This window comes from Trifolium pratense, linkage group LG4 (assembly GCF_020283565.1).
Source record: "Trifolium pratense cultivar HEN17-A07 linkage group LG4, ARS_RC_1.1, whole genome shotgun sequence".
In the NCBI taxonomy this organism is placed as follows: Eukaryota; Viridiplantae; Streptophyta; class Magnoliopsida; order Fabales; family Fabaceae; genus Trifolium; species Trifolium pratense.
Window position 1 is genome coordinate 234398 of NC_060062.1, and position 26225 is coordinate 260622.

Consider the following 26225-nt stretch of genomic DNA (forward strand, 5'->3'; position numbering starts at 1 on the left):
CCACTATGAGGTAGACGGCATATGGTTTCAAATTACTTATCGTTTCAACTTACTCATTTTGATAATTTAAAGTTATATTTTGTCTGTTATACCCGTCATATAAATTTCAAATAGTTAGGAGTAGTAGTTGTTGAAACCGTAAAAGATTTAATATATATTTTAAAAACTAAAGTTTTTTTTTTTTTTTTTACATAACATATTAATTTTTTATTTTTTTGGTACATAATATATTAAATTTATGGAAAGAGAAAGTGTCCGCAGAAAAAATAAAAATAAAATTATTGGTGAATTAAATAAAGTGTATAATAGAAAAATAAAGTGTAAAAATATAGTACTTTCTTAAATTTTTTAATTTTTTTTAAACGATAAGTAATTTAAAACGGATGAAATATTACTGTATTATTATTATATTTTATTTATTTATTTATTTATCTGAAGCGCGAGAAGAATAGGTTGAACAAAAGGCAGAAAATAAAAAACCCCAACGCTACTAAAGTCTCCATCTGTTTGAAATTCCGTTTCGTCTGTTTGAAATTCGAACTCGCGTTCGGCTTATCAATTTATGTGAGTGACTTCGTTCGTTCGTTTGTTCGTTCTTTTCCTATATTTTTTCATGCCTTCAATTTCTTCTCTGTTTTTGGATTTGATATCAATTTATGTTTTGGTTCTATACATTTCAATGCTCATGTTTATTATTGTCTTTCGATTTTGACTATTGATTTCATTTTGTGTGTGTTTTTCGTTTTACCCTAACCCTAAGTGTTACGGAAGAAAAACTTAAATATTCTCACACCATGTTTAACGGATTATTTGTGATCTTTGCTATGAAATCATTTGGATTCTAAATGTTTTAGACTATGAAGCACATACACACTTTGGATTAGGCGTTTCCTGGTGTCCGACATGCGTCAGTGTCCGACACAACACCGACACTTATGATTACATTTAATCATGTTGTTTTTTCAAACTATTATCGGTATCGATGTGTCCATGTCCTCGGCGTGTCAGCCTATGTGATTCATAGGTTTTAGACTATGGACCCTGAAACCAAATGCATATGTTGATGGCACCATTTAACTTCCTATATGTTTTCATGCCTTCAATTTCTTTTGTTTTTTTTCTTTCTGGATTTGATATCAATTTTATGTTTTGGTTCTAGGTTTATTGTTTTTAAATGCTCATGTTTATTATTTTCTTTTGATTTTGACTATTGATTTCATTTTGTGTGTGTTTTTCGTTTTACCCTAACCCTAGTTATGTGATTTGTGGTTTCCATGCACCAAACTTCTCATTCAACCGTGGTTTATAGATTAACAGATGTTTTGGTCATAAAGCTAAAATATTTTTAGATGCTATAAATAATTTGAATTCTATTAGTCAAGTGGTTCTAGATGTTTTAGACTTGGAACAAATGATCCTGAAATGAATTCATACCTATAACCAAATGCATATACTTAAGATGCTTCTTTTATGTTAATGTCTCAATTGCAGTTGGTTTAAAATACTATGGACCGCCTCAAATCTAGGATACCCACGGTGCCATATGACCTGATGTTCCCTTACTTGATTTATGATCACCCAGACAAAGCCAAAGAACTTCAAGCTTTATTCGACAAATATAAGGTCCGTTACGCCCAAACTGGTTTCACTCTAATTTCTTTTTCCCTCTCTTCTGTGTTAAAAATTATTTAAGGCTTTGCCATATTATATTACCAACTCTTTTGTGTCATTTGTTCTAGAGAGATGAAATACCCAAGTATGTTTTTGTAAGGCTTTTGGTTGAGATTGTGGGGGATGATCAACAAGTTTTATCAGCATTAATACAAATGCGAAAGGTAGAGTACATGGTTTATGCAGTGTTGCTGATGATTTTTCTAGAAGACAGTTGAATATTCATTTCATGTTTATGTTAAGAACTGATTTTTTCCCTTGTAGAAAAGAATTCTACCGCTCACAGTCAATGAACAGTCTAAAACCCAAATCAGTTCTAGGTTACCTGTGCTGCCATATGACCAGATGTTCCCTTTCTTGTTTCCCGAAATTCACAACGACAAAGCCAAAGAAATTCAAGCTTTATTTGACAAATATAAGGTCTGTTACCCCTAAGCCGGTTTCACTATCATTTCTTTTTCTCTCTCTTCTGTGTTAGAAATTATTTGAGTTTGCCATATTACTAACTTTTTTGTCTCATTTGTTCTAGAGAGGTGAAATACCCAAGTATGATTTTGTATCGCTTATGAAAGACATTGCGGGAGAGGAGAAGCTTAGATCAGCAGAAGCAAAACTGAAACAACAGGTAGGTCAAGTAGATGGTGTATGCAGTGTTGCTAATGATTTTTCTATTAGACAGTTGAATATTCATTTCATGTTTATGTTAAGAACCACTTTTTCCCTTTGCAGAAAAGATATCTACCAGTCACAGTCAATGAACAGCCTAGAACCCAAATCAATTTTACAATGCCTGTGATGCCATATGACCAGATGTTCCCTTTCTTGTTTCCCGAAATTCACAACGACGAAGCCAAAGAAATTCAAGCTTTATTTGACAAATATAAGGTTTGTTACAGTCAAACCGGTTTCACTATCATTTCTTTTTCTCTCTCTTCTGTGTTAAAAATTATTTGAGTTTGCCATATTACTAACTTTTTTGTCTCATTTGTTCTAGAGAGGTGAAATACCCAAGTATGATTTTGTATCGCTAATGAAAGGCATTGCGGGAGAGGAGAAGCTTAGATCAGCAGAAGCCAAACTGAAACAACAGGTAGGTCAAGTAGATGGTGTATGCAGTGTTGCTAATGATTTTTCTATTAGACAGTTGAATATTCATTTCATGTTTATGTTAAGAACCACTTTTTCCCTTTGCAGAAAAGATATCTACCAGTCACAGTCAATGAACAGCCTAGAACCCAAATCAATTTTACAATGCCTGTGGTGCCATATGACCAGATGTTCCCTTTCTTGTTTCACGAAATTGACCAAGACAAAGCCGGTGAACTTAAAGATTTATTTGACAAATATAAGGTCTGTTACCCCGAAACCGGTTTCACTATAATGTCTTTTCCCCTCTCTTTTATGTTAAAAATTATTTAAGTTTGTGGTGCGAGGCTTTGCCATATTACTAACTCTTTTGTGTCATTTGTTATAGAGAGATGAAATACCCAGAAATACTTTTTACTCGCTTATGAAAGACATTGTGGGGGAGGAGCTGCTTTTATCAGCATCAGAAAAACTGCAACAGGTCAATGAACTGTTTAGAACCCAAATCAGTTTTAGTTTGCCTGTGGTGCCATTTGACCAGATGTTCCCTTTCTTGTTTCCCGAAATTCACAAAGACAAAGCCAATGAAATTCAAGCTTCATTCGACAAATATAAGGTCTGTTAACTCCAAACCGGTTTCACTATCATTTCCCTTTCCCTCTCTTCCGTGTTAAAAATTATTTGAGTTTGTGGTGCAAGGCTTTGGCATATTACTAACTCTTTTGTCTCATTTGTTCTAGAGAGGTGAAATACCCAAGTATGATTTTGTATCGTTTATGAAAGGCATTGTGGGGGAGGAGAAGCTTAGATCAGTAGAAGCAATACTGAAACAACAGGTAGGTATAGTAGATGGTTTATGCAGCGTTACTGGTGATTTTTCTATAAGCCAATTCAATATTGATTTCAAGGTTATCTTAATATGTTAAGAACAATATTTTTTCCCTTGTAGAAAACAAATCTGCTGGTCCCAGTCAACGAACACCCTAGAGTCCAAATCAATTCCAGTGAACGGGTATTGCGATTTGACCAGCTGTTTCCTTTCTTGATTTCCCATATTGACCCAGACAAAGCCATTGGACTTCAAACTTTATTCGACAAATATAAGGTCTGTTACCCCCCAAACCAGTTTCACTGTCATTTTGTTTTCCCTATCTTCTATGCTAAAAACTATTTAAGTTTGTGGTTCAAGGCTTTGCCATAAGAGTAATGCTAGGAACACACTCCTTTTAACACTCTCTTAACTATTGGACCACGTCACCTATTTTTTAAACCCCCAAACTTGGTTACCGGTTCAGCAGGTTCACTACTAAAAAAAAGCAAAAATCTTTTTCCAAAAGGGTAAGGAAGCGTTGATGTTGTTGCTGTCTTCAACTTTGAAGACGATGACGATGAGCTTTGCATAAAATGTTCAGATGCAAACAGAGGGCGACGACAAATCCAAGGAAGACACTATCAGATCTGGGGTGACGAATGTCCTCGTAGTGACAGAGACTCGGCGGTTGTCGATCTCGCATAGAGGCGGGTGTGGTTGAAATTGATCATTTTCATCAATTAAAATCTAAAACCATATTTTTTTCACCCAATGGACCAACAATCTTTTTCTAAGAGGGTTGTGTGATTAAGTTTTTGTACTCGATTGAAATCTAAAACAACCCACATAAATTTACCCAGATCAATCTTTCATAGAAAAAGGTCATCTATCTTTAAGAACACAAAACAATCCAATTCCGAATAGAATAAAACGATTAAAACCCAGAATCATTTAAAGGGTAAGAACAAATAAAGAGAATTGGAAAAAAAAATACACTCTTTTTTCTCAAATCTGTGAGCGTAAACAAGAAATGAAAGGGGTAAGAGGAAGGTGACCGAGTTAATGGAGCACAAGAAGGTGACTGAATTAATGGAGTACAAATTGGTTGGATCTATAGAGTTTTTAGAGATTGGAGAACACTACGATATCATGGTGTTTTTTTTTTTCATAGTTATGTTAAAAAAAAATCATGTTATCAACTTGGAAAACCAGTTTTCCGGTAAAGAAACATAAAGAGGAAATGACGTGGCTTTAGAAGATTGGGGTGTGTTTAAAGAGTGTGCTAGAGGGTGTGACCCTAGCATTACTCTTGCCATAATACTAACTTTTTTGTGTCATTTGTTCTAGAGAGGTCAAATAGGCGAGCATACTTTTGTTCCTTTTATGAAAGGCATTTTGGGGGAGCAGATGCTTAGATCAGCAAAAGTGAAACAACGGGTAGGTAGATTGGATGGTTTATGCAGCGTTGCTGATGATTTTTCTATAAGGCAATTCATTATTGATTTCAAGGTTATGTTAAGAACTATATTTTTTCTCTTGTAGAAAAGAAGTCAGCTGTTCCCAGTCAACAAACAGCCTAGAACCCAAATCAATTCCAGTGAACTGGTGTTGCCATTTGACCAGCTGATCCCTTTATTGATTTCCCAAATTGACCCAGACAAAGCCATTGAACTTGAAGTTTTTTTTGACAAATACAAGGTCAGTTAGCCCCCCTCCCCCTCTCTGTCATTTCTTTTTCCCTCTCTTATGTGCTAAAAACTATTTAAGTTTGTGGTGCAAAGCTTTGCCATATTATTAACTTTTTTGTGTCATTTGTTATAGAGAGGTGAAATACCCGAGCATACTTTTGTGTCGGTCATGAAAGGCATTTTGGGGGAGCAGATGCTTAGAATAGTCACAGAAAAAGTGAAACGACAGGTACTGTAGATTTTTCTACAGCAGTTGATTAGTGATTTCAAGGTTATGCTGAGAACTATTCTTTTTTTTTCCTGTAGAATATAACCAACACAGGTTCTTATGGCACATCTCTCTAGAAGTCTGAATGCTGCTACCTAGCTAACACTGCTGGACCTTGTTAAAGTGTTGTAGGTACTTGTGTGATATTAAGATAGCAAGTTGCAAGTAGTACTTGTCTGAATCCTGCCTATTCTGTGAAAATGTGGTTTAGTCATTTAATTTAGGAAAATGCTAGATTGTGCTCTTGCAATGTGTAGCACCACAAGCCAAAGTGAGAGTGGTATCACATTTTAACTTGTTCCACTGTCGCAAAGGGCATTTTTCTATCTTAACCGTACCTACTATGCTTGGGATGATGATGCTACCGGGATCTTCTAATTTTCTAGGCGAAAAAAAAATTTATTGGTGTTCTTTATTGGTTTAGAATCATTGTTTCATAGAGCGGGATGGGATCGCTCTTTCTCATACCAATAGGTAAGGTAGAAAGGTATTCTTTGTTATTTTCATTTCTCTTCATAAATAATTCCAAGTGGGAGAATCCCTTGAGCAAACTTCAACGGCGCCAAAAACATGGCATGCTCGCAAGTGCACAAATATGTCGTCGTAATAAAAAGAGTATCGAATTCATAGGGACTAATGAGTAACAGTGTATAATTTGATTCAAGGAAATTTATATGAGAAGTTTAGAGAAGTGGTGATGATTATGACGATTGTTTTTAGGTTTTTAGTGATCAAAACAAGCTAGCATCGGTGATTGATTGATTTTTCTCATGTGTTTCCTTCCCTCATGTGTTTATGTTATGTGAAAACCTATATTCTTAAAAGCAAGTAAAAAAGGTACTTTAGCATTGTGAAACATCTGTCATTGTCACCGCGGTTGTCAAGCACAAGCTAGCATCGGTGATTGATTGATTTTTCTCATGTGTTTCCTTCCCTCATGTGTTTATGTTATGTGAAAACCTATATTCTTAAAAGCAAGTAAAAAAGGTACTTTAGCATTGTGAAACATCTGTCATTGTCACCGCGGTTGTCAAGCACGCCAGTCCGTCGTAGCCAAACACCTTAGCACCCCAACACCTCCATGCTTGCAAAGCTTACGTCCTTGTCACCAAACTGGAGAGCCCAAGTGTGCCAAACAGTCCCTCCACAAAGACATACGAAGACATCGATCACAAATTGCAGAGAATCAAAGTACCAGCTTCACCTTTCGATACTTTACCAAATACTTCGAGATTTATAATGAAGAACAGCTGCAAAGTGTGATAATTATTGCTAGTAAACCATCAGCAACATTCACACATATGAAAAGGTTTAAGAGGTTATGTTATAAAATGATCTCCATAACCTCAAGGTGTGGTTGGGCTATTCACACCTTGACATGGTGACACTATGCTATGAATATATGAATATGAACAATAACAAGAACAAACTGAAAATAAACAAAAGACTTTATTTGATACTTTGCAATGTTACAAGTTGTGAAATCTGAGTTATAAAAAGCCAATGAGACTATATATATATGTGGCCTCCCAATGATCAGAAAACGTAGACAATAATGATAAGGTCACAATAACTACACATTAGTGCCACAGAAGTGGGAATACAAAGAGCCAAAACTGACGGATGAGGATTCCTTGCTGTTAAATTTTGGTGCAGTTTCCTGCATTTAGCACACAAAGTCACTCCATTTTATTAATTTTGTTGAAATCACTTTTCTCTCTCCTGTCCAAAAAAAAGCATCTCTCACAATTACTTTAAATCCACCAAACTGCACTGCAGCAAATCCTATTCCAAACCTGACATCTGATGAGTTCAAAGACTGTCATGGCCGTGACAATTGCTTCAGAGTAACATCTCTCATTTTCTTGGTCTGTTACGACCGTTTAAGGCTGTCACGCCCGAGATAGGTCTCTAATGCTTGATTTGGTTTTTCACTCATTTAATCAAAGTGTAATGGCTAAAAATGTCATTATGCACAAAATTAACACATTTGGCTTCCCTTTCGGCTATCCCTTCATAAAGGAAGTGTCCCTTTAGAGCACATATGATGTCATGCTTGAATATTTGTCAAATTGAGCCTAAAAAATGCTCATTTCCACTTGTTCATGTGTTTAGACCTATAAGTTGCAAAACAAGAAAATTGTAGTAAGATAGTTCCAATAACTTGCACAATAAGCAAAATTTATTAAGTAGAAATTGTAGGAGATATCATCCATTTCAAAGGTTGCTAGCGATATCGGGTGAGGTCGAAGGTTTAAATTGTTAATGTTGCTAGCGAATTCTCGTGTTGGCAGCGTTATGATTTTGGGCCTTCTGAGCATTCCTCGGATGTAGAAGAACCAGAAGCAGCATCTGTTGGGTGGGGAGCTGGTGAGGATGGTGCTGCAATATCATCTTCTCATGGGGGTAATCTTGGCTGGCAATGGTTTAAAGATCCTAGATTGGCCTGTCTTGGTTTCAGAGGGATCTTCCCATCAAATATCATTTGTTAGTATCCACCCCTTTGCTGGCTAATTAGATTTTTTGGCTGTAATCGTTTATAAATAATTTGGTCTTACTAATTCCTTTGTGTTTCAGCACCTCTAATTAAGGCTGACAAAGAGACTGATGAACAGAATTACCTTATGTGGAGAATAGAGAAGGGAGTAGCAGAAGGATCAACTGAGATTCCAAAAGGTTCATAATCTTGTTGGCCTTAATGCAATCAGCGTTGACAAAGGTTGCTATGTGGGCCAAGAACTGGTAGCACATACGCACCACACAGGGGTGATTCGGAAGCGATTAGTTCCTCTAAGGTTTCAAGATAATGATGGGAAAGGTAATTAGTAGTTGTCTTCTTTAGTATTATGATGATATCTATTGCCCGATTTTATATTATGATGAATGAATTCTGAGCCTTTTGTTTCTGCTATTCCAGAAATCATAAACAGGGTCATTCCTGGCTCCGAAGTAGTAAACACAGGATCTGGGAAAAAGGCTGGTTTAGTGACTACTGCCCTGGGATGTCGTGGGTTGGTACTCTTGCGGCTGGTGGAAGCCTTAAAGCGTTCCACTGCCTTCTCCATTCAAGGACAAAAGGATGTGAAGGTTGTCGCTAGTAAACCAGATTGGTGGCCTTCTGATTGGCTTCAAGATCTTCAACAGCACACTGCTTTTGCATAGGATGATGCTCAATGTCATTCAAAAGACAAGTATCTTTTAACAATTAAGTGGATAAGGAAACTTTGACGGCAACGATTGTGGATTTTCTTGCGGAGTGAGTTATGGAAACCGCAGTTGGCCATATTCCCTTCTTAGAAACCTTAATGTAGAACAATTTTGTTTTTGTTAGAAAAGAATCATTATGTATTTTATTATAAATTTGTACAAAGCCCTCAGCATTTCTGTCAAAGTCATTTTGCTTGATGAGTAGTATAAGCTGGAAAAATATAATCAGTATAAACTTCATAAACTTAATGACACGGAGACCATTTGTACTTAGATGATAACATCATGAATAATGAAATGCTAGAAAGTTTGGATATATCTATGTTCCTAATTATCCTTAGTGACTTTAAGAACGAAGTGTAAAAACAACTGCATTGTCTAGATGGAAATATCGTGTATAATAATATCATTGGAGTAGCTCAGTTAATTACAAGGCATCTTTTCCGTTGTAATTAACTTAACCGTCTGAATAGTTGGATTGTAGTTCAATTGGTCAGAGCACCGCCCAGTCAAGGCGGAAGCTGCGGCTTCTATAGTTTTGTTACATCAGTTCTATCAGTTGTGGCTTCCTATCTAAAGAGGCATCTTATATCATTGTAATAATTCATTCTGACTCGATATAAATGGAGAGTTTCTTTCTCTTGATGTATTTTCACATATCAAACATGGCATCTAGTGCTGAAACTTCTTGGGACTTTTATCTTCCTCCTTTTTGTTTTGGCTCTGCAAACTCTGCATTACGGCAGGTTCCTTCACTATACCAGAAGAATATCAGGCAAATATGAAATGCTACAGGCATATCTATCGGAGGTAGCAATCAAAATTCACTGTTTTTTTTTTTTGTTGAATTTTAGGTTTTCTTCTTAATTTGTTGTTAATTATCAAATTGAGAATAATGGGTTGCTTCATATTGAATTGTTGGAGAAAGATGTTAAATAAAGTTTATATTTTTATATAGATTAATAGTTCATTTGAATTTTGAACCATGATTGTGTTTGTGATTGATTTTCAGGTTACTAGTTATCATCATGGAAGGTGTTGTTGTGAGAAGGGTTATTCCTTCTGAATGAAGTTGGGTGAGTATCTTTATAGCATCAGCTTTGTATAAACTATGAAGCATCGGTGTAGAGATGCAAACCGGACACAACACTGACATGGACACTTAGACATCGATATCGAGGATAATTTAAGAATATGATAGTGATTAAATGTAACCTGTGTGCCAGTGTTGTGTTGGTGTCGTACATTGACATTTGTTAGGACAGATGCTGCACAGAATGTTAGTACATTATGTACTACGGGTTGTTAGGACTGATGCAGGGTCTGATGTCTGGTTCATAGTGTACATAGGTCCTTAGCCAAGTGTGTTTATAAGTGCTTGTGTAACAAGCTAGTACGTGTAAAGTCTATATAAGGCATTTGCCTATCATGAATAATATACGGATCACACCTTTTACCCAACAACATTTTTGTTATGTTTGCTTAATTTAAGCATCGATATAGACATGCACACCGGACACAACATTGACACGGGCACTTGGATATCAATATCAATAATAATTTAAGAGAATGATAGTGATTAAATGTAACCTATGTGCATGTCTTGTGTTGGTGTCGTACATTGACATGTGTTAGGGCAACACTTTCAACCTAAAGTGTAAATAGTGCACAAATAGTTTCTCTTGTAATATTCTTTTATTCATTTTTGTTATGTTTGCTATTTGTAGATATGTTATGGATTGGGACCAAACCAAAGCTGCTGAGTTGAGACAGGTAGTTTATTTTGTCTATGTTTTTTGTATTTAATTTGCGATGAATATGCAAAGAGTGAATACCAGATACAGGTTTATGTGAATGATTCATTTCAATGCATGTTGTGTCAATTAGGTTCTCTAGTAGAAAACCAGATATAGGGTAATCATTATGTAAACTTTGATTCTGGCTTGTTAAGTTTGTTAGAAAACTAGAAATACACTGACATGTATGTTTGGCTGGACTATAAAACCCATGAAGTATATTTAGTTTTTAGTCATGTATAATACGCGCAGAATTTTAAGAAGAATCCTTAATAAATAAATGAATGTACATTTGAATGATTTTCTTTTGCAAAAACTCAACTTTGAAGTACCATAGAAGCCTTAGGAAATAGTTATTAATATTTGTTTTGCAAGTTGAAACTGCTACTTTCGATGTTCTAGTATGATATGGGCCTCAAATTTAGGTTGTTTTAGATTCTATAATCCTTACATTTTGGCTTTTGATAAACTTTGCCAACATAAATATATACCAAGTACTAACGAGTGCATTAGATTCTTTTTCTCAAATCTTAAGATGTATAAAGAATAAATTAGGAATTCCATATCTGAACATCTGGATAAACTAGACAATGTTCTGCAATAATCGTAATTAAACTTCAGTTGTTTTTGTTCTAGCAATGAAGTACTAATTTTTTGAATAAGGCAATGGAGTACTAATAGTTTTGTCGGTCTGGATTTTGTGGTTGATGATCGTAAAATGAGTTTCAAAGGGCATTTTAAACTCTTCAGTCAGAAAATTTAGCAGTAAAATACTATTAGTTTTTGCATTAGTTTTGACTTTGAACATTGATGTGCTAATGAAGCTATATTCCATTGTGAAGGTGCAATTGAACTTTCAATATTAGCAGATTATTATGGACGCGAGATTGCAGCATATGATATTCAGACAACGCGGTGTGATTTGTATGGTCAGGTTAGACACTTTGATGCAGTTCTATATGTTCTCAAGTTTTGTTAAGCTCTTGTAACTGAACTTTTCCGTCTTCTTTTTTTGCCAAATACTTTTGACAGGAAGGTAACTATTCTGAAAGAGTGATGCTGATTTATGATGGTCTCCACTACGATGCTTTAGCTGTATGTAATTTCATATACCATAAATTATACTCCTTGATTGGTTCTCTTGCTTCACACATTTTTATCCTGGCTTGAAAAGTGAATTACTGCTATTTCATTTTGTTTCGTGTAAGTGTTTGGTTGTGTTGCATGGTGTTCTTTTTTTGAAAGTTTCTACTCAACTTAGTTTGGTTATCATCATGTTAAGTTGCCTCTCCGAATTATTTATGCTTTCGGTATCCCTTACCAGTGCTAATATTATGGATTCTCATTCTCAGGAAACAGAGATTCACCGACACAACCAACTTCACTCTGCGCTGTGGCGTATGCCAAATTGGAGTTATTGGTCAGAAGGTCATTCCTCATTACCTGATTTTTTGCTTTATGTGTTATATAAGAGTGAATCATCAATTCAGTCCTGAAATTTTACTTGCTACTTTATTTAGTCCCTAGAAACGAATTTAACGAAGTTTCAAAATACTCTCTAAAACTGAATATTCTTCAGTCAAATTACTATTGCGGTAACTAAACCGATGATTCACTCATTATATGATTCTGACTTGAGTACTGATTTTTCCGTGAATATATTCAGGAAGCAGCGGAGCATGCTCAAGCAACCGGTCATGTTAACTTTCAAGAATTTAGATGATACACTGTGAAGCAATAACTTATTTGTGGAATCTTTGTTGAGTTGAATGAGTGTTATTGTTGTTGAAAGCTTTTTGCAACCTTCCATTTTACTATCACAAGTGATTATTATGCATTTAAACTGAATAATCTGCATGCCTTGGAATTGTTGTGGCAAGTTGTTGTGTTGTAACTTGTTGTAATAATATAGTTCCTTTCCTTGTTCTCAATCTCAATAGATAATCGAAATTTTTTATTCACTACAAGATTATCATCATAATTTTGGAATGTTTCTCAATGTAAAAATAAATTATCCCATATCTACTCAAGGTTTTATTTCTTATATAAAGTTTGAATGAGGTTAAGGACACCAAAACAAATATTAGGTAGATTATGGCACTAGCTTTTATAGTTTAGTGCTGAGATGGTGTTGAATTCCCTGCCTAAGATATGTATGGTCCTAGTTATTTAGTTAGTTTCCACGTCCCTTTCTTTTACATCCCTTTCATTGAGAAAACAACCAACTTGCATCCAAAATTCCAACTTCCAAACCAAGCTTTTTCCAACATTATGGACATACATACTGACACGTAATGTTCTTGTACATTTTAAAGTCTCGCATTATTTAATAATTGAGATTAAGAATAGTTTTTATGCAATATACAGTCTTCAACTTAACGTGGCGTCTTAAAGGACAAAATTATTAAAGACTTGCGCCTTAAGCGATGTGATAGTTGATCATTTTCCCCGTCTTTTTGGCATAATGTAAACGACAAAGTAGGATCAGAAGGCTTATGTACCCGGCCTGCTTGGATATACGACGATATGAGTTTTTGCTTCGCACCTTGCCCAACTTTTAGAAAAGATCCAATGCAGCTATCGAGAGATATAAGCTCGCCATCCTGGAGTGGAGGGAGAGAGTAGCTCCTTGGCAGCAGCCGAAAATTCAACAGTGGTTCGGCCTGATTCTTTCATCCGAAAGAAAGGATTGAATGACATATTTAAGGGTGAAACAAAACATATACAATCACACTGTCAATACATATACATATTTCAAATTGTGTAGCCTAATACACTCTTTAAATTGACCACATACATGCTAACCAAATCGAAAAAGACATTACACTCACGTATAACCTACCACCAACATGACAATAAAAAACAAGTAATTGAATATTTTTGTGATTAGATGTTTTGTAGATGATAAATACTTAGCATATGTTCTATGAATGAATGAACAATATTTGACAACGTGTCACCCTTAAATGCAACATGTTTTAAGATGATGACATTACATTTTTTTAGGCAGACGTTACATTACTTTGCTCCATATCTAATTGAACATCCAACTACCTCCATATCATAATTCAATTAGATAACTACAAGTAAATAATAAAAACATTAAGTGTGAATGCAATGTTAAAAAATGGAGTGGAGGTAAAACTAGTGAAACATTTGATTGATAGTTTAATGGATTCAATATGTTCAACCACAGTTGAACTAATGATATATAAATAAGAATTAATTTATGTGTTAACGGTGTAAAATTATATATACAGGCATCCAATTAAACTATAGTACTACTCTTATAGGTTAAGTCATAAAATAGTGGTATTTGTTATTAAAAAGGTTAAAAATGGCCCATGCAGGTCTCGAACGTGCGATCTTCGCGTTATTAGCACGACGCTCTAACCAACTGAGCTAATGGGCCGATAATGATACTAAATTTGTTGTTTCGCTTTTTATCGTGTATTTTATAAATGAAATGTATGAAAGTATAGTATACAATAATTTAATAAACCCAAAAATAGGAGAATAATTTAATAAGCATATGGACGGTTATTATTTGGTAAAATAAAAATATATATACCCAACAAACAACATATTCAAATAAAACAATTATTTTTACACAAGCAAATTTATATTATTTCATTCATACTAAAACTAACAATATAGCATATGTCTCGAGAGGTCACTTGATTGAGGGTTGTTTCTTCAATTTCATGGTATTCGGTTGAGATTCGACACTAAGAAAAAAGTAACAATATAAGTAGAAATAACACCAAATAAATAAATAATTCAAACTATCACGAGAAGTATTAGATAAAACTGCATAAGCACTACTATTTGTTTGACGCTTAACAAAATAAACTAAAATGTAATTGTAGGAATGAAGGTTCAACAATAAGTGATTAATTCTAAAATTGTTCGCATCCTCAACAAAAACTTTGCAATCCATCTTAAAAATAACTTTGTGGTATCCAATACTTGCAATTGTAAACCTTGATGCAAACTCTATGCTTCCGTCTCTGGTGATGTCATCATCGGCTAATTATATATTGTCATAGCTAAGATAAAATTGTAGCTTTTGTTGTCGGTGAGGCATGCTCCCATACATTCTTTTTGTTTCGTCATAAAAATTGTTGTACATTCCAACATTTGTTTAACCTGTTCAATTTGTTCACACAGAGTTGGAGAGATTTCGTTTGCGCCATATGCTCCACGAAGTCATTGCAAAATCTACAAGCTATTGTGTGATAAGCCGATTCTTAGAAATGAGTAGTGTGTCTAACTCATCCTTACAAAACTGACTTGTAAGATGATGATTGCCTCTAGTTTATAAACACTTAGTCAGATCATCTTTCAACCGATGTGAGACTTTTAACACCGATGCCAAAGAATCATCAATTATTCTCGGTATATCTAAGATACACAACAAAATTTGATAATTCCTTCCAAGACTCATATAAAATGTTTGACCTGAAAAAAAAGAAGATAAATCACATAGTTGACTCCGACCACACTCCATTTTCTACTCATCTCGATTAATCATCACATAAACACAAATTTGATATGCGTCTCACTATATATATTTTTTATTTACAAACCAAACAAACTATCTCACCTCTTTTGTCAAGGCACACAAGTGAAATTTTTAAAATTTCATTTGACATCTAGCACAAAATTCAATTTTAAAATTAAAATAACACAAGTTGTTGTAATTGACATTCCTATCCTTTACTTATAAAACTTTATCAAAACTAGAGCTGTCAAAGGGGTCGGCCCGGTCCAGCCCGACCCGGCCCAAGGGGGCCCGTTCATATAAAGGGCCTGGCCCGGCCTGGCCCGTTAACTTCGTGGCCCAGCCCGCCTAGCCCGGCCCAATAAGTAAAAGCCTATATGGCCCGATGGACCGGCCCACTAATTTTCAGTTTTTTTTTTTGAAAAAAAAACAGATTCTAGTACTAAATTTATTTTATATCTAAATATCCCTATATTTTCTCACATAATCTCCCAAACAATAATATCATCCTCTTTATCCTCATCAAACAAACAAACAAATCTCTAACAAATAATCTCATCATAATCCAAAAAGTTTTTTGTCATATTATTATTATTATTATTATTAGCGGCCAGTGTCAGTTTGTGTGATCCACATTTTCTATTTTGCCTTATGTTTTGGTGAGTTTGTTAATAAAAGATTTTTACAGCTAAAAAAAAAGACGCGTCTTATGTTATGGTGAGTTTGTTAATAAAAGTTTTTTGCTGCCCAAAAAAAAAATTAAGGGTATTGTTGTTATTATGAAAAGTTCACACCAAATTTTTTTGTATCCTCTTTATACATAGGTATTGATTTCCACCTCGTATCTCAGTATTTTATATCTACTTCTAATATAATCAAATTAATTACTACCAAAGTTACTAATTTATCCTTAGTAGTTTTAACTATATTCCAAGTTTTATATCCTTCATTGTAATTTCACAACAAAAAAATATAGAAAGAATATAAGATAAATACAATAAAAACATGATATGCTTAGAAATATGAATAAAACAGATTATAGATAGGAACAAAACACAAATAATAACAATAAAACGATAATTTGTTTTAAAAAAAACAATAAAACGACAAAACTAATAAAAAAGATTATATATAATTTATGCGTAAAAATAGGATCAAAATATAACAATAAAAAAATTATAGAATTTTTTAAAATATTTTTTAAATTTTGTAAGGGGCCGGCCCAGAAGCCCGTGGGCCGGCCCATGACGGCCCATGAAAAAGTCTGGCCCGATAAGGTCTGGCCCGATAAGGCCCAGCCCGCTAAAGTCTGGCCCGATAAGGTCTGGCCCGATAGGCCTAGTAGGCCGGCCCAATAGCCCGACCCATTTTGACAGCTCTAATCAAAACTTTATGATGGGCTTTTTAGTCTTTCATGCTTGAGAAAAACGTCATCGTTTTTACAAGTCACAACCAAAGATTGGTTCTTTTTGCTGTGACCGAATCCTCATCTCTTTGTTCATTCATTCATTCATTCACTACCACTCTCACTTGGGTACGTATCTTCTTCTTCTTCTTTCCCTTTTCCAATTACACTTTCTTTCTTATTTCCCAATTCAATTTTACCCCTTTCCCTTTTGTGGGTTCTGTTCAAATTTCTTTCTTTTTTATTATGAATTTATCTTTATCAATTTTTGTATGGACATTGATTCATGTAATTTATTGAAGGGTTCAAGATGAGAATTTGTGGAGCAGGTATGGTGTTCATATTTTGGATTTCTTTTATGTCTCTACAGTGTTTTATTAACAATTCAGTATTATCTTGTAAGCTTGTTCTTAGTTTTTAGTGTATGCAACTGATTCTGTTTCAATTTTCAGTATATGTTGCAAATTATGCCTACTATCTGTATGATAAAATGTCATTTTATTAGTATAATTTTAATAGAGTTTAATTGGCATGCACCGACAGTGTAAAGTAGTTTTACACAGTCGTTCAGTAAAAAACCATCATTCTGCTATGTCATAATGAGAAAATAAAATATGCATGAGTTATTTTAAAATTAGTTGTATGGCATGGCAGAATGATGGTTTCTAATTGGATGACCGTGTAAAACTATATTACATTACATCATTAGTGCATGCCCATTAAACTCTTACAAAATATCTTTGTGATTTGGCGGTATACAAGATGTTTATTGGATGTCATGGTGTATCTTCTATTTTTCTCATTTTAATACTATCCATTTAGCTGGCCTGACAGGAAAATCTATGAAATGAGAAGCTTTATAATATGCATATGTTTCCCCAAATGAGTCCTAAATTCTAATAGCTAAACCATATATTACTTTTATATTGGTAATAACAGAGGCTCCTTTTTTTTGTCTGCTTGATTGTATATACATGTATAGAAGAAAAGACACATTTTTTATCAAAAAAAAGTTGTAGCATTGTCAAGCTTTAAATTAATGTTTAATGATACTGGTGGTATGTGATTTTGCAACTCATAGTCCATATTTAGGAGGATAAGCTCTCACTTGATATGACATATGATTCATCGTTCATGTTAGACTGCATACTAGATCAGTTTTTTCAAAGGTTTGATTCTTTTAAGAGTTTGAATGATCCTTGATTAGTGTTAAACTTTTTTCTCTACCAATAAACAAGTGCCATATACTTATATTAATTGACTCCTAAGCCCTTTCAAGGTCTTACCATTTCTTTTAAATGTAGCACCGTGTTGTTTGTTGATACCGTAAAACTCTTTTGTACTGATAATAATAGGTTCATATTTTTTTTTTGACAAAAAACATAATATTAAATGTAACTCTTATCATTCAGTTTTGTTGACATCCTGTTTTGATGGCTTTTATGTTTTTGAATGGTATTTTGAAAATGGCTCTTATATTTTTGAAGATGATTATAATTTCTAGATAAGGATTCTCATGTTACTCAAACTCTTAGCAGCAACCAGCAGTGCCTTTAGTACCACGTCCAGCTCATTGCAAGTGTTCATTTCTTCTTCCTTCTCTACTCCTGCCAAAACCAAGTTTCTACCCTCAATTTCTAGATTTTCTCTCAAGCGTTCCTGCTCCTTTTCACCAACCCGTCCCCATTTTACTGTGACCAAACCCTTCATGAACCTTTTCAACAAACTTGGATTTGGCAGCGGAAGGGCATCGGAGAGCCTGGATTCAACCATTCCTCAGGGACCAGATGACGATATCCCAGCACCTGGCCAGCAGTTTGCTCAGTTTGGGGCTGGCTGCTTTTGGGGTGTTGAATTGGTCTTCCAGAGGGTGCCTGGTGTGTCTAAGACAGAGGTTGGTTACACCCAAGGGCTTGTGCACAATCCTACTTATGAAGATGTGTGTTCGGGGACCACAAACCACTCAGAGGTTGTAAGGGTCCAATATGATCCCAAACAATGTGCCTTTGAAAATCTGCTTGATACGTTCTGGTCTAAACACGATCCTACTACACCAAATCGACAGGTATATTATAAAGAGCTGTTGATTTATGTTGAAAACTTTATCATGTTAAGTTGAGTTAGTCTTGTTTGTAAATTATAAGTTCTTTTTTGTCTCAACAAGTGCACATCCAGACTTTCCTGATCTGAATAATAATTATAGACTTGTGGATTGTCAACGTTAGTGATTTTTTATTTGTTACTTTGTGTTTCTAACATTTTTTTAACGATGTATTGCTGCTAAAGTTGATCATTTCACGAACAATTTTCTGATTGCATGATTACTTTGTCTAAGGCAGTATTGATTCTCTCTGCTGCCAGTATCTAACTGATGCATTCATGTTTTTATATAGAAAAGTTATTGTGTTGCACTGAGTATGTAATTAACCTCTCAGAAAGAATAACTCACGAGTCATGACCATATAGAAAAGTAGAAAACAATTTCAACATGTAGTAATCTATTTTCCTTACCTAACATTTTGTCACGTCCCTTTGTTTCTTTTCTGGGAAATTCCGTGCTTCCTTTTGTTCTTCCCTTTTCTTATGCATGATTTTGTTTCCGTAATTCTCTCTTTCATTCAATCTATATGCATGCATGAACTTTTAAATATATAAGATAGTGAGTTGTGATGCTTCCATGCATGAATGATAAGAGCTTAGTAATAGTGACAACTGAATTTTCCTATGTGACAGGGGAATGACGTTGGAACGCAGTACAGATCTGGAATATACTACTACACCCCTGAACAAGAGAAAGTAGCTAAAGATTCTTTGGAACAACAAGAGAAAGTATTCGGCAGGAAGATTGTTACAGAAATCCTTCCTGCCAAGAAATTCTACAGGGCTGAGGAGTACCATCAACAGTACCTTGAGAAAGGCGGTCGATTTGGTTTCAAGCAATCTGCTGCTAAGGGATGCAATGACCCGATTCGATGCTATGGTTAATAGTTAATAAAAAAAAAACCGAGTTTACTGTCAAGGACCAATATATAAAGTTCTTAAAATGTTTGGAAGTCGATAGTTTTATCTGTTAATACATTATCATATCAACAAAACTTGTGTTTACTGTATTGGAGCTTGAAAATGGGCATAGGCTTGAATTAGAGTTGTATATTGTCCTCTATTATATGTATAATTTTGTTGTAAAGTACTATGGAGCAAATGATGCAGATCATGTTTGTTTTGCTTTATAGCATTTGACATTACAGTGTATTTGTGGAAATTACGGTAACTCGCCGTAAATCTACAAATGCTACACTTTAGCTTTTGCAAAATTACCATGGTAAAGTTTAATTTGCAGAAAAGTGTATTGAAAAACACAGACATGAAAAGGTTCTTGGCATTGTTTTATGGGGAAATCAAATTCTGTCGTGTTTAGACTTTAGATCTCTTTTAAAATGTGTATATCTCTTGCAATATCCATGCAAGTTACAATCAATATTATATTATAAGATTCATTTGGTCTCTAATTATTATAATTGTTTGTAAGGAAATGAACATGGTCAGCAATACAGCAGCAGCATGGTCTATAAGTCATTTTTTTAATCAATTATGGACATGAAGTCCCAGCTGCACGTGTGCTCTTGTCATCTTCTTCCGTGCATAAAATAAAATACACCCTTCTTCAGTATATTTTATAAAGAATTATGTTATTTAAATATTTTGAATCTAATATGGTATTCCAAAACCCTATAAAATATAGTAATTATTTATAAGTTTTTTTTTTGAAGACAATTATTTATAAGTTATAACTATTGATGTATTGATGTGTCTTGAAAGAGAAAAAAACTAATTAAAAACAAAATCACATAGACGGTGTTGAATACAAAAAATGGTATCTAACATTTCTCTTTTATTCTTCTTCAAAAAAAACATTTCTCTTTTATTTGTCTTATTTAAAATGTTTTTGCATGTCTCAAGTTATTTGTTATTTCATAATAATATTTATTACCTATTGTCAATATTGTTCTTAATAATAAATAAAATACAAGCTATTTTAGCCTAAATATATTATTATTATTTTGTATGGAAAATTGGTATAAACAGTGTACACATTAAAATGAGACACATACTCCTCTGTTCTTAAATATAAGATCATTTTAAAATATTTTTTGTCCATTTTTACAACACACTTGTCAAATTTTTAATTGAGTTAATTACTTATTTATCAACGTATAAGCACGTTGGTTGAACAGTTTTATGGTATTTCTATTTATCGTAAGGATATCACAAGATATTAGTTATTAATATTATGGTGTGATTTGGTTGTCTTGTGTTTGATGCCTCTAGTCTGTAGAAGAAAGAAATTGTTGCTTTTTCGGTTGCAGGGAATCTTCAAAGAAGCATATTATTGATAGGGTTAAAGTTCAAGTGTGGTGGTGAAATGTTTTTAAGTTTTCCCTTTAATTTGAATTAGTTGTGACTCAGTCCTTTAAGTTTCTTGGTTTTGTTAGCTCTTGAATGTTATGGTTGGTCATCGTGCATGTGTTTTATAACTTCTATTATATGCACATTTTGTGCTAGAATATCATTTATACTAATGTAAGTTTCTTTACTTCTTATGTTCTAATCTAGAACATGAGCCTAGCGCCTAGGGTTTGTCCTTTGTAAAGGGGTAGTTGCCTAAAGTTTTTGGGTTTGTACAAGTAGTGAAACCCTAAACCCTAAATTTTTAAACTTTTCCCTTGTATAGTGGTTTACTCGGGTTTGTCTTCATATGATTCTAATCATTGTCATACCCAAATTTATAAGAGGTGGAACCCGTAGACGTCCTGCAAAATATTTCTATCCTACAAGATAATAATTGGGTATGATTCTAAATTTAATTAGGTCGCACTCAGGATCATCATATTCTTCAATGATGAAGTACCGACATAATAGATATTCGATTTATTTCTTCTGATTTTTATGAATGATTTATTTATTTCCTTTCCTAAAAGGATATATATAATTGATTACTACTATTTATTTTCTCTAAAAAAGACATCATATTCATATACCAATTGGGATTGAGTATAAAATCTGAACTAAAATAAATGTAACATTAAAGAGGAAACTTGTGAATTGGAGAAAAACAGAAAAAACGACATCGTATAACAATATTCCCGCGCGTGAAATCACCATTCACCGTAAAACATACGTAATAAACCGTATAAAGTAACATCAATTAATACATACATACACTACACTACACACCTCGTGTATGGTATCTTTACTTTTCGTACAGTATATCTCTTCGTCGTTTTCTCCTCAAAATCAAAAACACTCTCTTCTGTACTTTTTCTCGTATTCTTCAACACTTCACAAACTCCGTCACACAGATTCTATCTCTTTCTATTTCAATAATCACTTATTTCAATAATCACTTTAATGGCTTATACTACTCGCCGGAGACGATGATGAATTGTTCGACCAAATTCCAATACCCGCCACTCGGCATTTCATCTAAAAACCTAATTCCTCATCACGATTCAGATCTTCAACCGTTAAAACAATCTCAACGCCGGAAACCTAAAACTCCGAGAACTCGTTTGAAGAAATATGGAACTTTCAGTGGTGGTGGTAAACGGAGTAGACCTGAAACTCCGTTATTGAAATGGAAGATCCATGATAAAAGTGAGGATCTTGTTGATGCGGAGCAGAAGTCCTCGTCGTCGGTGAAGGTGAGTCGGAGAGTAAGCCGGAATGTGAAGAAGAAGCAGATGGAAGTGACTGTTTCAGTACGGAGACTTGCTGCTGGTCTTTGGCGGTTGCATCAGCCGGAGATGGTGCTTGATGATAGCCAGAGGCGGTTTCAGGTAAAGTAAAAACAAAATTTGTTTTTTTTTTCTTTTCTTTTTTTTCAATTTTGTTTTACTATCTTGTTTGAGATCCATTGTTTTCTTCGTTTTCATGTGCGCGTGTTGTTTCTGATTTCAAAATTTGATTTTTGAAGCTGTGTGCTACTAATGTATTGTAGGACCCTCCATTTGGGATATAAAATATTCTAATGTGTTATATGTTAGCTTATTGTTGAAGTTTAATCTTCTATATGTTGTTTTTGTTGTTGCTTAATTTTGAAGTATGGCTTTTGAGATTCTATTCTATTCTATTCTTGATTCATTTATCATCATTTTACAAAGTTCAGTTTGAGTTTTTGGAGTTTTAAGTTTTACACTATGAAAGGAAAAAAAACTACTACTATCATTTGAAGTTTGAATATTTGATTTTGTTGGTTTTCTTGTGACTGATGAAGTTATGAGTTATCTACATGAAACATGGTAATTACTGTATTGTTCTGTGTAATGATTGGAGAAATGAGAGTTGGGTTTGTGTGAGTAGATAAATGACATTTTTTTTATATATTTGTTGATTGTCACATATTGGAAATACTTGGTTCATTTTCAGATATTAAATGACGTGTCGTTCTCAGCTAGTTGGACAATTGCTAATTTGTTTAATTGTAGACAATATACATGAGGTGGTCCTTTAGTTTGTTTGATTGCACTACCTTAGTCCTTTAAGTAGTTTTGTCACAAAGCTTCCATGTGTGTTAAATGACATGTCGTTCTCTTCATTTTCGGATATTGGTAGTTGGTTTGTGTTATGAAATTTTGTTAGGTTTTGTAGATTTAGCTTATTACTGACGTCACTTGTCTGCAGAATGGAAGTGCCCATGTAGGCCTCCCGTTTCTTGGTCGTCCAAATGGCATGACTCATGATGCTGATCTGAAGAATCAATCTCAGAGTCCTCGTTCTGTCTTTGGGACAAAGAGTGGACACAACTGTGAGGTATGGTTCTTCTTATTACTTCAATAAAACCAATAAAAGTGTTGCAGCTCCTCATTGCTGATGATTATTGAGTTTAGGTCTAGTTCATGTAAATGACCTGAGTTAAAATTATATCCTTTTACTGCATGGTTTTCTTGGTGGTTGTTGCCTGCTTACTCTTGCAGTTATATTTTTTAATCGTCTTTTTATATAATTGTATGGTTTTATAAAGTGAGCTGTAGATAGTGATAGATTATCATCATAGCAATATGTTGTTGGTGGTTTAGTGTTGTGGAAATATTTATTAATATATCAAAGCCATGCCCATGCTCGCTATAAATATACATATGCTATATAGGTTGACATCACCACCACCTCCCCGAGGGTGACTTAATTTAACTTTGAAACAAGTAAATAGAAATGATATATTGGATGTCATGCCTTGGTAGTTTATGAATTATAATGATTGTTGCGTAGACCCATGGCCATGCTGTTATTGATATGTATGAACATAAAGATTTATGTACAATACTTCTTATTTTTCATGCAAACCCACTTGTTGAAAACAGCGTTTAAATTTTCTAGCTTGGCAAAGGGTTTAAACTTTAAAGAGAGAGAATAAACAATTGAAGTGCTAATTTTGTGTACTGTGTTCTTCAGCTCAAACCTTTCCAGTTGCTCAACACTGAAATGGAGGGTGCAACTAAGTGGGATCCTGTATGCCTAAAAACATCCAATGAGGCACAGCATATATACGCGAAAATTGTCAACCAAAAGGTAAGTACCGTGTCTGTTGTATCTGCTCTTGAAGCTGAACTAGAGCAGGCACGTGCACGTATTCAGGAGCTTGAGACTGAACACCACTCCTCCAAAAAGAAACTTGATCATTTTTTGAAGAAAATCGGTGAGGAAAAAGCTCAATGGCGAAGCAGAGAGCATGAGAAAATCCGTCTATACATTGACGACATTAAAACAGAGTTGAATCGAGAGAGGAAAAATCGCCAGAGGATTGAAGTTGTCAATTCGAGATTGGTAAATGAGTTGGCAGATGTGAAACTATCAGCAAAACGCTACATGCAGGATTATGATAAGGAGAGGAAGGGAAGAGAACTGATTGAGGAAGTGTGTGATGAGCTTGCTAAGGAAATTGGAGAAGACAAGGCTGAAGTTGAAGCATTGAAGAGGGAATCTATGAAACTTAGGGAAGAACTGGAAGAGGAGAGAAAGATGTTACAGATGGCTGAAGTATGGCGTGAAGAACGTGTTCAAATGAAGTTGATAGATGCAAAAGTTGCTCTTGAAGAGAAGTATTCACAGATGAATAAACTTGTTGCAGATTTAGAAACTTTTCTCCAGTCAACAAATGTGAATCTAAACACGAAGGAGATGAAAGAAGCACAGTCACTTCAACAGGCTGCAGCTGCAATGAACATTGAAGACATTAAGGGATTTTCATATGAACCCCCTAAATCAGATGACATCTATGCCATTTTTGAAGATTTAAATTTTGGCGATCACAACGAGAGGGAGATTGAACCGTGTGTTTCTCACAGTCCTCCTAGTCATGCCTCCAAGATTCACACAGTGAGTCCCGAAGCAAATGTAATGAGTAAGGATGGCATTCCAAGGCATTCTGATGTATATATGGATGATAATGGTGATATAGATGGTGATGAAAGCGGATGGGAAACTGTGAGCCATGCTGAGGATCAAGGCTCAAGTTATTCTCCTGAGGAGAGTGTCCAATCTTTAAACAAGAACCATCGAGAGAGTAATGTTTCACGGAGGAGTGTACTTGAATGGGAGGAAAATGCAGGTGAGGAGATACCAATAACAGAAATTAATGAAGTGTGCTCTATACCAACTAAGCAATCAAAAAAGGCCTCATCCATTACAAGACTTTGGAGGTCAGGCATGAACAATGAAGATAATTACAAGATAATCTCTTTGGAGGGAGTGAATGGTAAACTTTCAAATGGTAGGTTATCCAACGGGAGCATCGTGTCTCCTGACCGTGGACCAGGTAAAGGGGGATTGAGCCCTCATGACCTTCAATACCAGTTTAGTCCCTCTGAGTCCACAAGTCCACATACACAACGAGGTATGAAAGGATGCATTCCTCGTGGTGCCCAGAAGCATAGCTTGAAAGCTAAACTTTTGGAGGCCAGAATGGAGAGCCAGAAGGTTCAGTTGCGCCATGTTCTTAAACAGAAGATTTAGATGTGAGCAACAGAGGCATTGCATGGATTGTTTTCCTGGAATGGCTTAAGGGAAGCAGTTCATAGGTACTAAATGTGCTGGTTATGTATAAAAAAACTGCTCAGAATATATGAGAGGCCATGAATAGATTGCACATATCATTAAACAGGATATTTTCCTTCTCTTGTGCTATAATTATAATAACTTAAACAGTGGTGTATGTTGGGAAAATACTTGCTTTGTAATATGTTGTAATTGGCCTTACTTCATTGCATAGGGTGTCTTTAGAAAAAGTATGAGAAACATGTATCTTGTGCTGTATCAGTTCTAGTCATAGGGTAAATGTCAATGAAAAACAGATTGTCATAAAATATAAATGATAGCTTTCTAGATTTTGATTTTCTGTCATTGGTGATGTTTGTTGTTTATTGCTTAGGATTTTGTTGTAGATTATCAAAAGGGTGATGTGGTCCTGGCATAGAAAAAAATAAACTTTATACTTGAATACTGGGACCTTTCTCTCTATGTTCATTTTGATAATATCTAATGAAATTGTGATTAACACTTGTTTTTGCCTTTGTTTATCATTTTAATTGTTGAATGAAGCTCTGGCTATGGTACAAAGACGAGCTTTTTCATTTTAAAACGGTTGTTTTTATCAATATTTTACCTTGAGACATTTTTTTTTTCTCACTAAAAATATGTATTCATTCATTCAAATTGCAAATACATGGATCATTATAAATTCAAGATTTTTTATGTCAAAAAAAAAAAAAAAATAAATTCAAGATTTTTAAAAAC

The 26225-nt window shown here is 34.5% G+C and overlaps 3 protein-coding genes, 1 long non-coding RNA gene, 1 other non-coding gene and 1 pseudogene across 14 annotated transcripts; 5 read left to right on the forward strand and 1 right to left on the reverse strand.

Annotated features, from left to right (window-relative positions):
• Nucleotides 1-430: 430 nt before the first annotated feature.
• Nucleotides 431-5880, forward strand: LOC123920527. 5 transcript variants are annotated; one of them, XM_045972793.1, is made up of 15 exons: nt 431-564; nt 1492-1623; nt 1740-1835; nt 1936-2091; nt 2201-2296; nt 2401-2556; nt 2666-2761; nt 2866-3021; nt 3146-3373; nt 3498-3593; nt 3707-3862; nt 4916-5005; nt 5111-5266; nt 5390-5485; nt 5563-5880. In XM_045972793.1, exons 2-15 carry the CDS (start codon nt 1507-1509, stop codon nt 5599-5601), a joined length of 1734 nt encoding a protein of 577 aa, XP_045828749.1. In that variant the 5' UTR covers nt 431-564; nt 1492-1506; the 3' UTR covers nt 5602-5880. The 5 variants fall into 5 exon arrangements, with proteins under 5 accessions (XP_045828749.1, XP_045828748.1, XP_045828747.1 ...); XM_045972792.1 differs by having other exon boundaries at nt 444-527; nt 1486-1623; XM_045972791.1 differs by lacking the exon at nt 431-564 and having other exon boundaries at nt 1019-1623.
• Nucleotides 5881-7477: 1597 nt separating this feature from the next.
• Nucleotides 7478-9047, forward strand: LOC123920504 (annotated as a pseudogene).
• A 1342-nt stretch (nt 9048-10389) lies between these two features.
• LOC123920541 lies at nt 10390-12513 on the forward strand. Its single transcript, XR_006813720.1, has 5 exons — nt 10390-10504; nt 11370-11461; nt 11560-11622; nt 11880-11955; nt 12194-12513. It is a non-coding gene; the product is annotated as an uncharacterized LOC123920541 (long non-coding RNA).
• Nucleotides 12514-13865: 1352 nt separating this feature from the next.
• Nucleotides 13866-13939, reverse strand: TRNAI-AAU. The gene has a single exon. It is a non-coding gene; the product is annotated as a tRNA-Ile (tRNA).
• A 2513-nt stretch (nt 13940-16452) lies between these two features.
• Nucleotides 16453-19666, forward strand: LOC123920533 (peptide methionine sulfoxide reductase A1-like). Of its 6 annotated transcripts, none has more exons than XM_045972811.1 (4): nt 16453-16565; nt 16739-16765; nt 17975-18501; nt 19170-19666. In XM_045972811.1, the coding sequence occupies exons 2-4, from the start codon at nt 16747-16749 to the stop codon at nt 19419-19421; spliced, it is 798 nt and encodes a 265-aa protein (XP_045828767.1). In that variant the 5' UTR covers nt 16453-16565; nt 16739-16746; the 3' UTR covers nt 19422-19666. The 6 variants fall into 6 exon arrangements, with proteins under 6 accessions (XP_045828767.1, XP_045828768.1, XP_045828766.1 ...); XM_045972812.1 differs by having other exon boundaries at nt 16488-16565; nt 16747-16765; XM_045972810.1 differs by having other exon boundaries at nt 16491-16565; nt 17941-18501.
• Nucleotides 19667-21541: 1875 nt separating this feature from the next.
• Nucleotides 21542-25832, forward strand: LOC123920526 (uncharacterized protein At5g41620-like). The gene is made up of 3 exons (XM_045972790.1): nt 21542-22273; nt 23118-23246; nt 23886-25832. The coding sequence occupies exons 1-3, from the start codon at nt 21872-21874 to the stop codon at nt 25443-25445; spliced, it is 2091 nt and encodes a 696-aa protein (XP_045828746.1). The 5' UTR covers nt 21542-21871; the 3' UTR covers nt 25446-25832.
• Nucleotides 25833-26225: the final 393 nt, after the last annotated feature.

What these genes read in the sequence shown, in the direction of transcription:
- LOC123920527 (XM_045972793.1), top strand. Translation starts at nt 1,507, where the DNA reads ATGGACCGCCTCAAATCTAGGATACCCACGGTGCCATATGACCTGATG. An exon ending in CTTCATTCGACAAATATAAG is followed by an intron (nt 3,374 to 3,497) that starts GTCTGTTAACTC and finishes CATTTGTTCTAG; the next exon opens with AGAGGTGAAATACCCAAGTA. An exon ending in CTTTATTCGACAAATATAAG is followed by an intron (nt 3,863 to 4,915) that starts GTCTGTTACCCC and finishes CATTTGTTCTAG; the next exon opens with AGAGGTCAAATAGGCGAGCA.
- LOC123920526 (XM_045972790.1), top strand. Translation starts at nt 21,872, where the DNA reads ATGATGAATTGTTCGACCAAATTCCAATACCCGCCACTCGGCATTTCA. An exon ending in ATAGCCAGAGGCGGTTTCAG is followed by an intron (nt 22,274 to 23,117) that starts GTAAAGTAAAAA and finishes ACTTGTCTGCAG; the next exon opens with AATGGAAGTGCCCATGTAGG. An exon ending in AGAGTGGACACAACTGTGAG is followed by an intron (nt 23,247 to 23,885) that starts GTATGGTTCTTC and finishes TGTGTTCTTCAG; the next exon opens with CTCAAACCTTTCCAGTTGCT.
- LOC123920533 (XM_045972806.1), top strand. Translation starts at nt 16,747, where the DNA reads ATGAGAATTTGTGGAGCAGGTATGGTGTTCATATTTTGGATTTCTTTT. An exon ending in TAACAATTCAGTATTATCTT is followed by an intron (nt 16,835 to 17,974) that starts GTAAGCTTGTTC and finishes AACTCTTAGCAG; the next exon opens with CAACCAGCAGTGCCTTTAGT. An exon ending in CTACTACACCAAATCGACAG is followed by an intron (nt 18,502 to 19,169) that starts GTATATTATAAA and finishes CCTATGTGACAG; the next exon opens with GGGAATGACGTTGGAACGCA.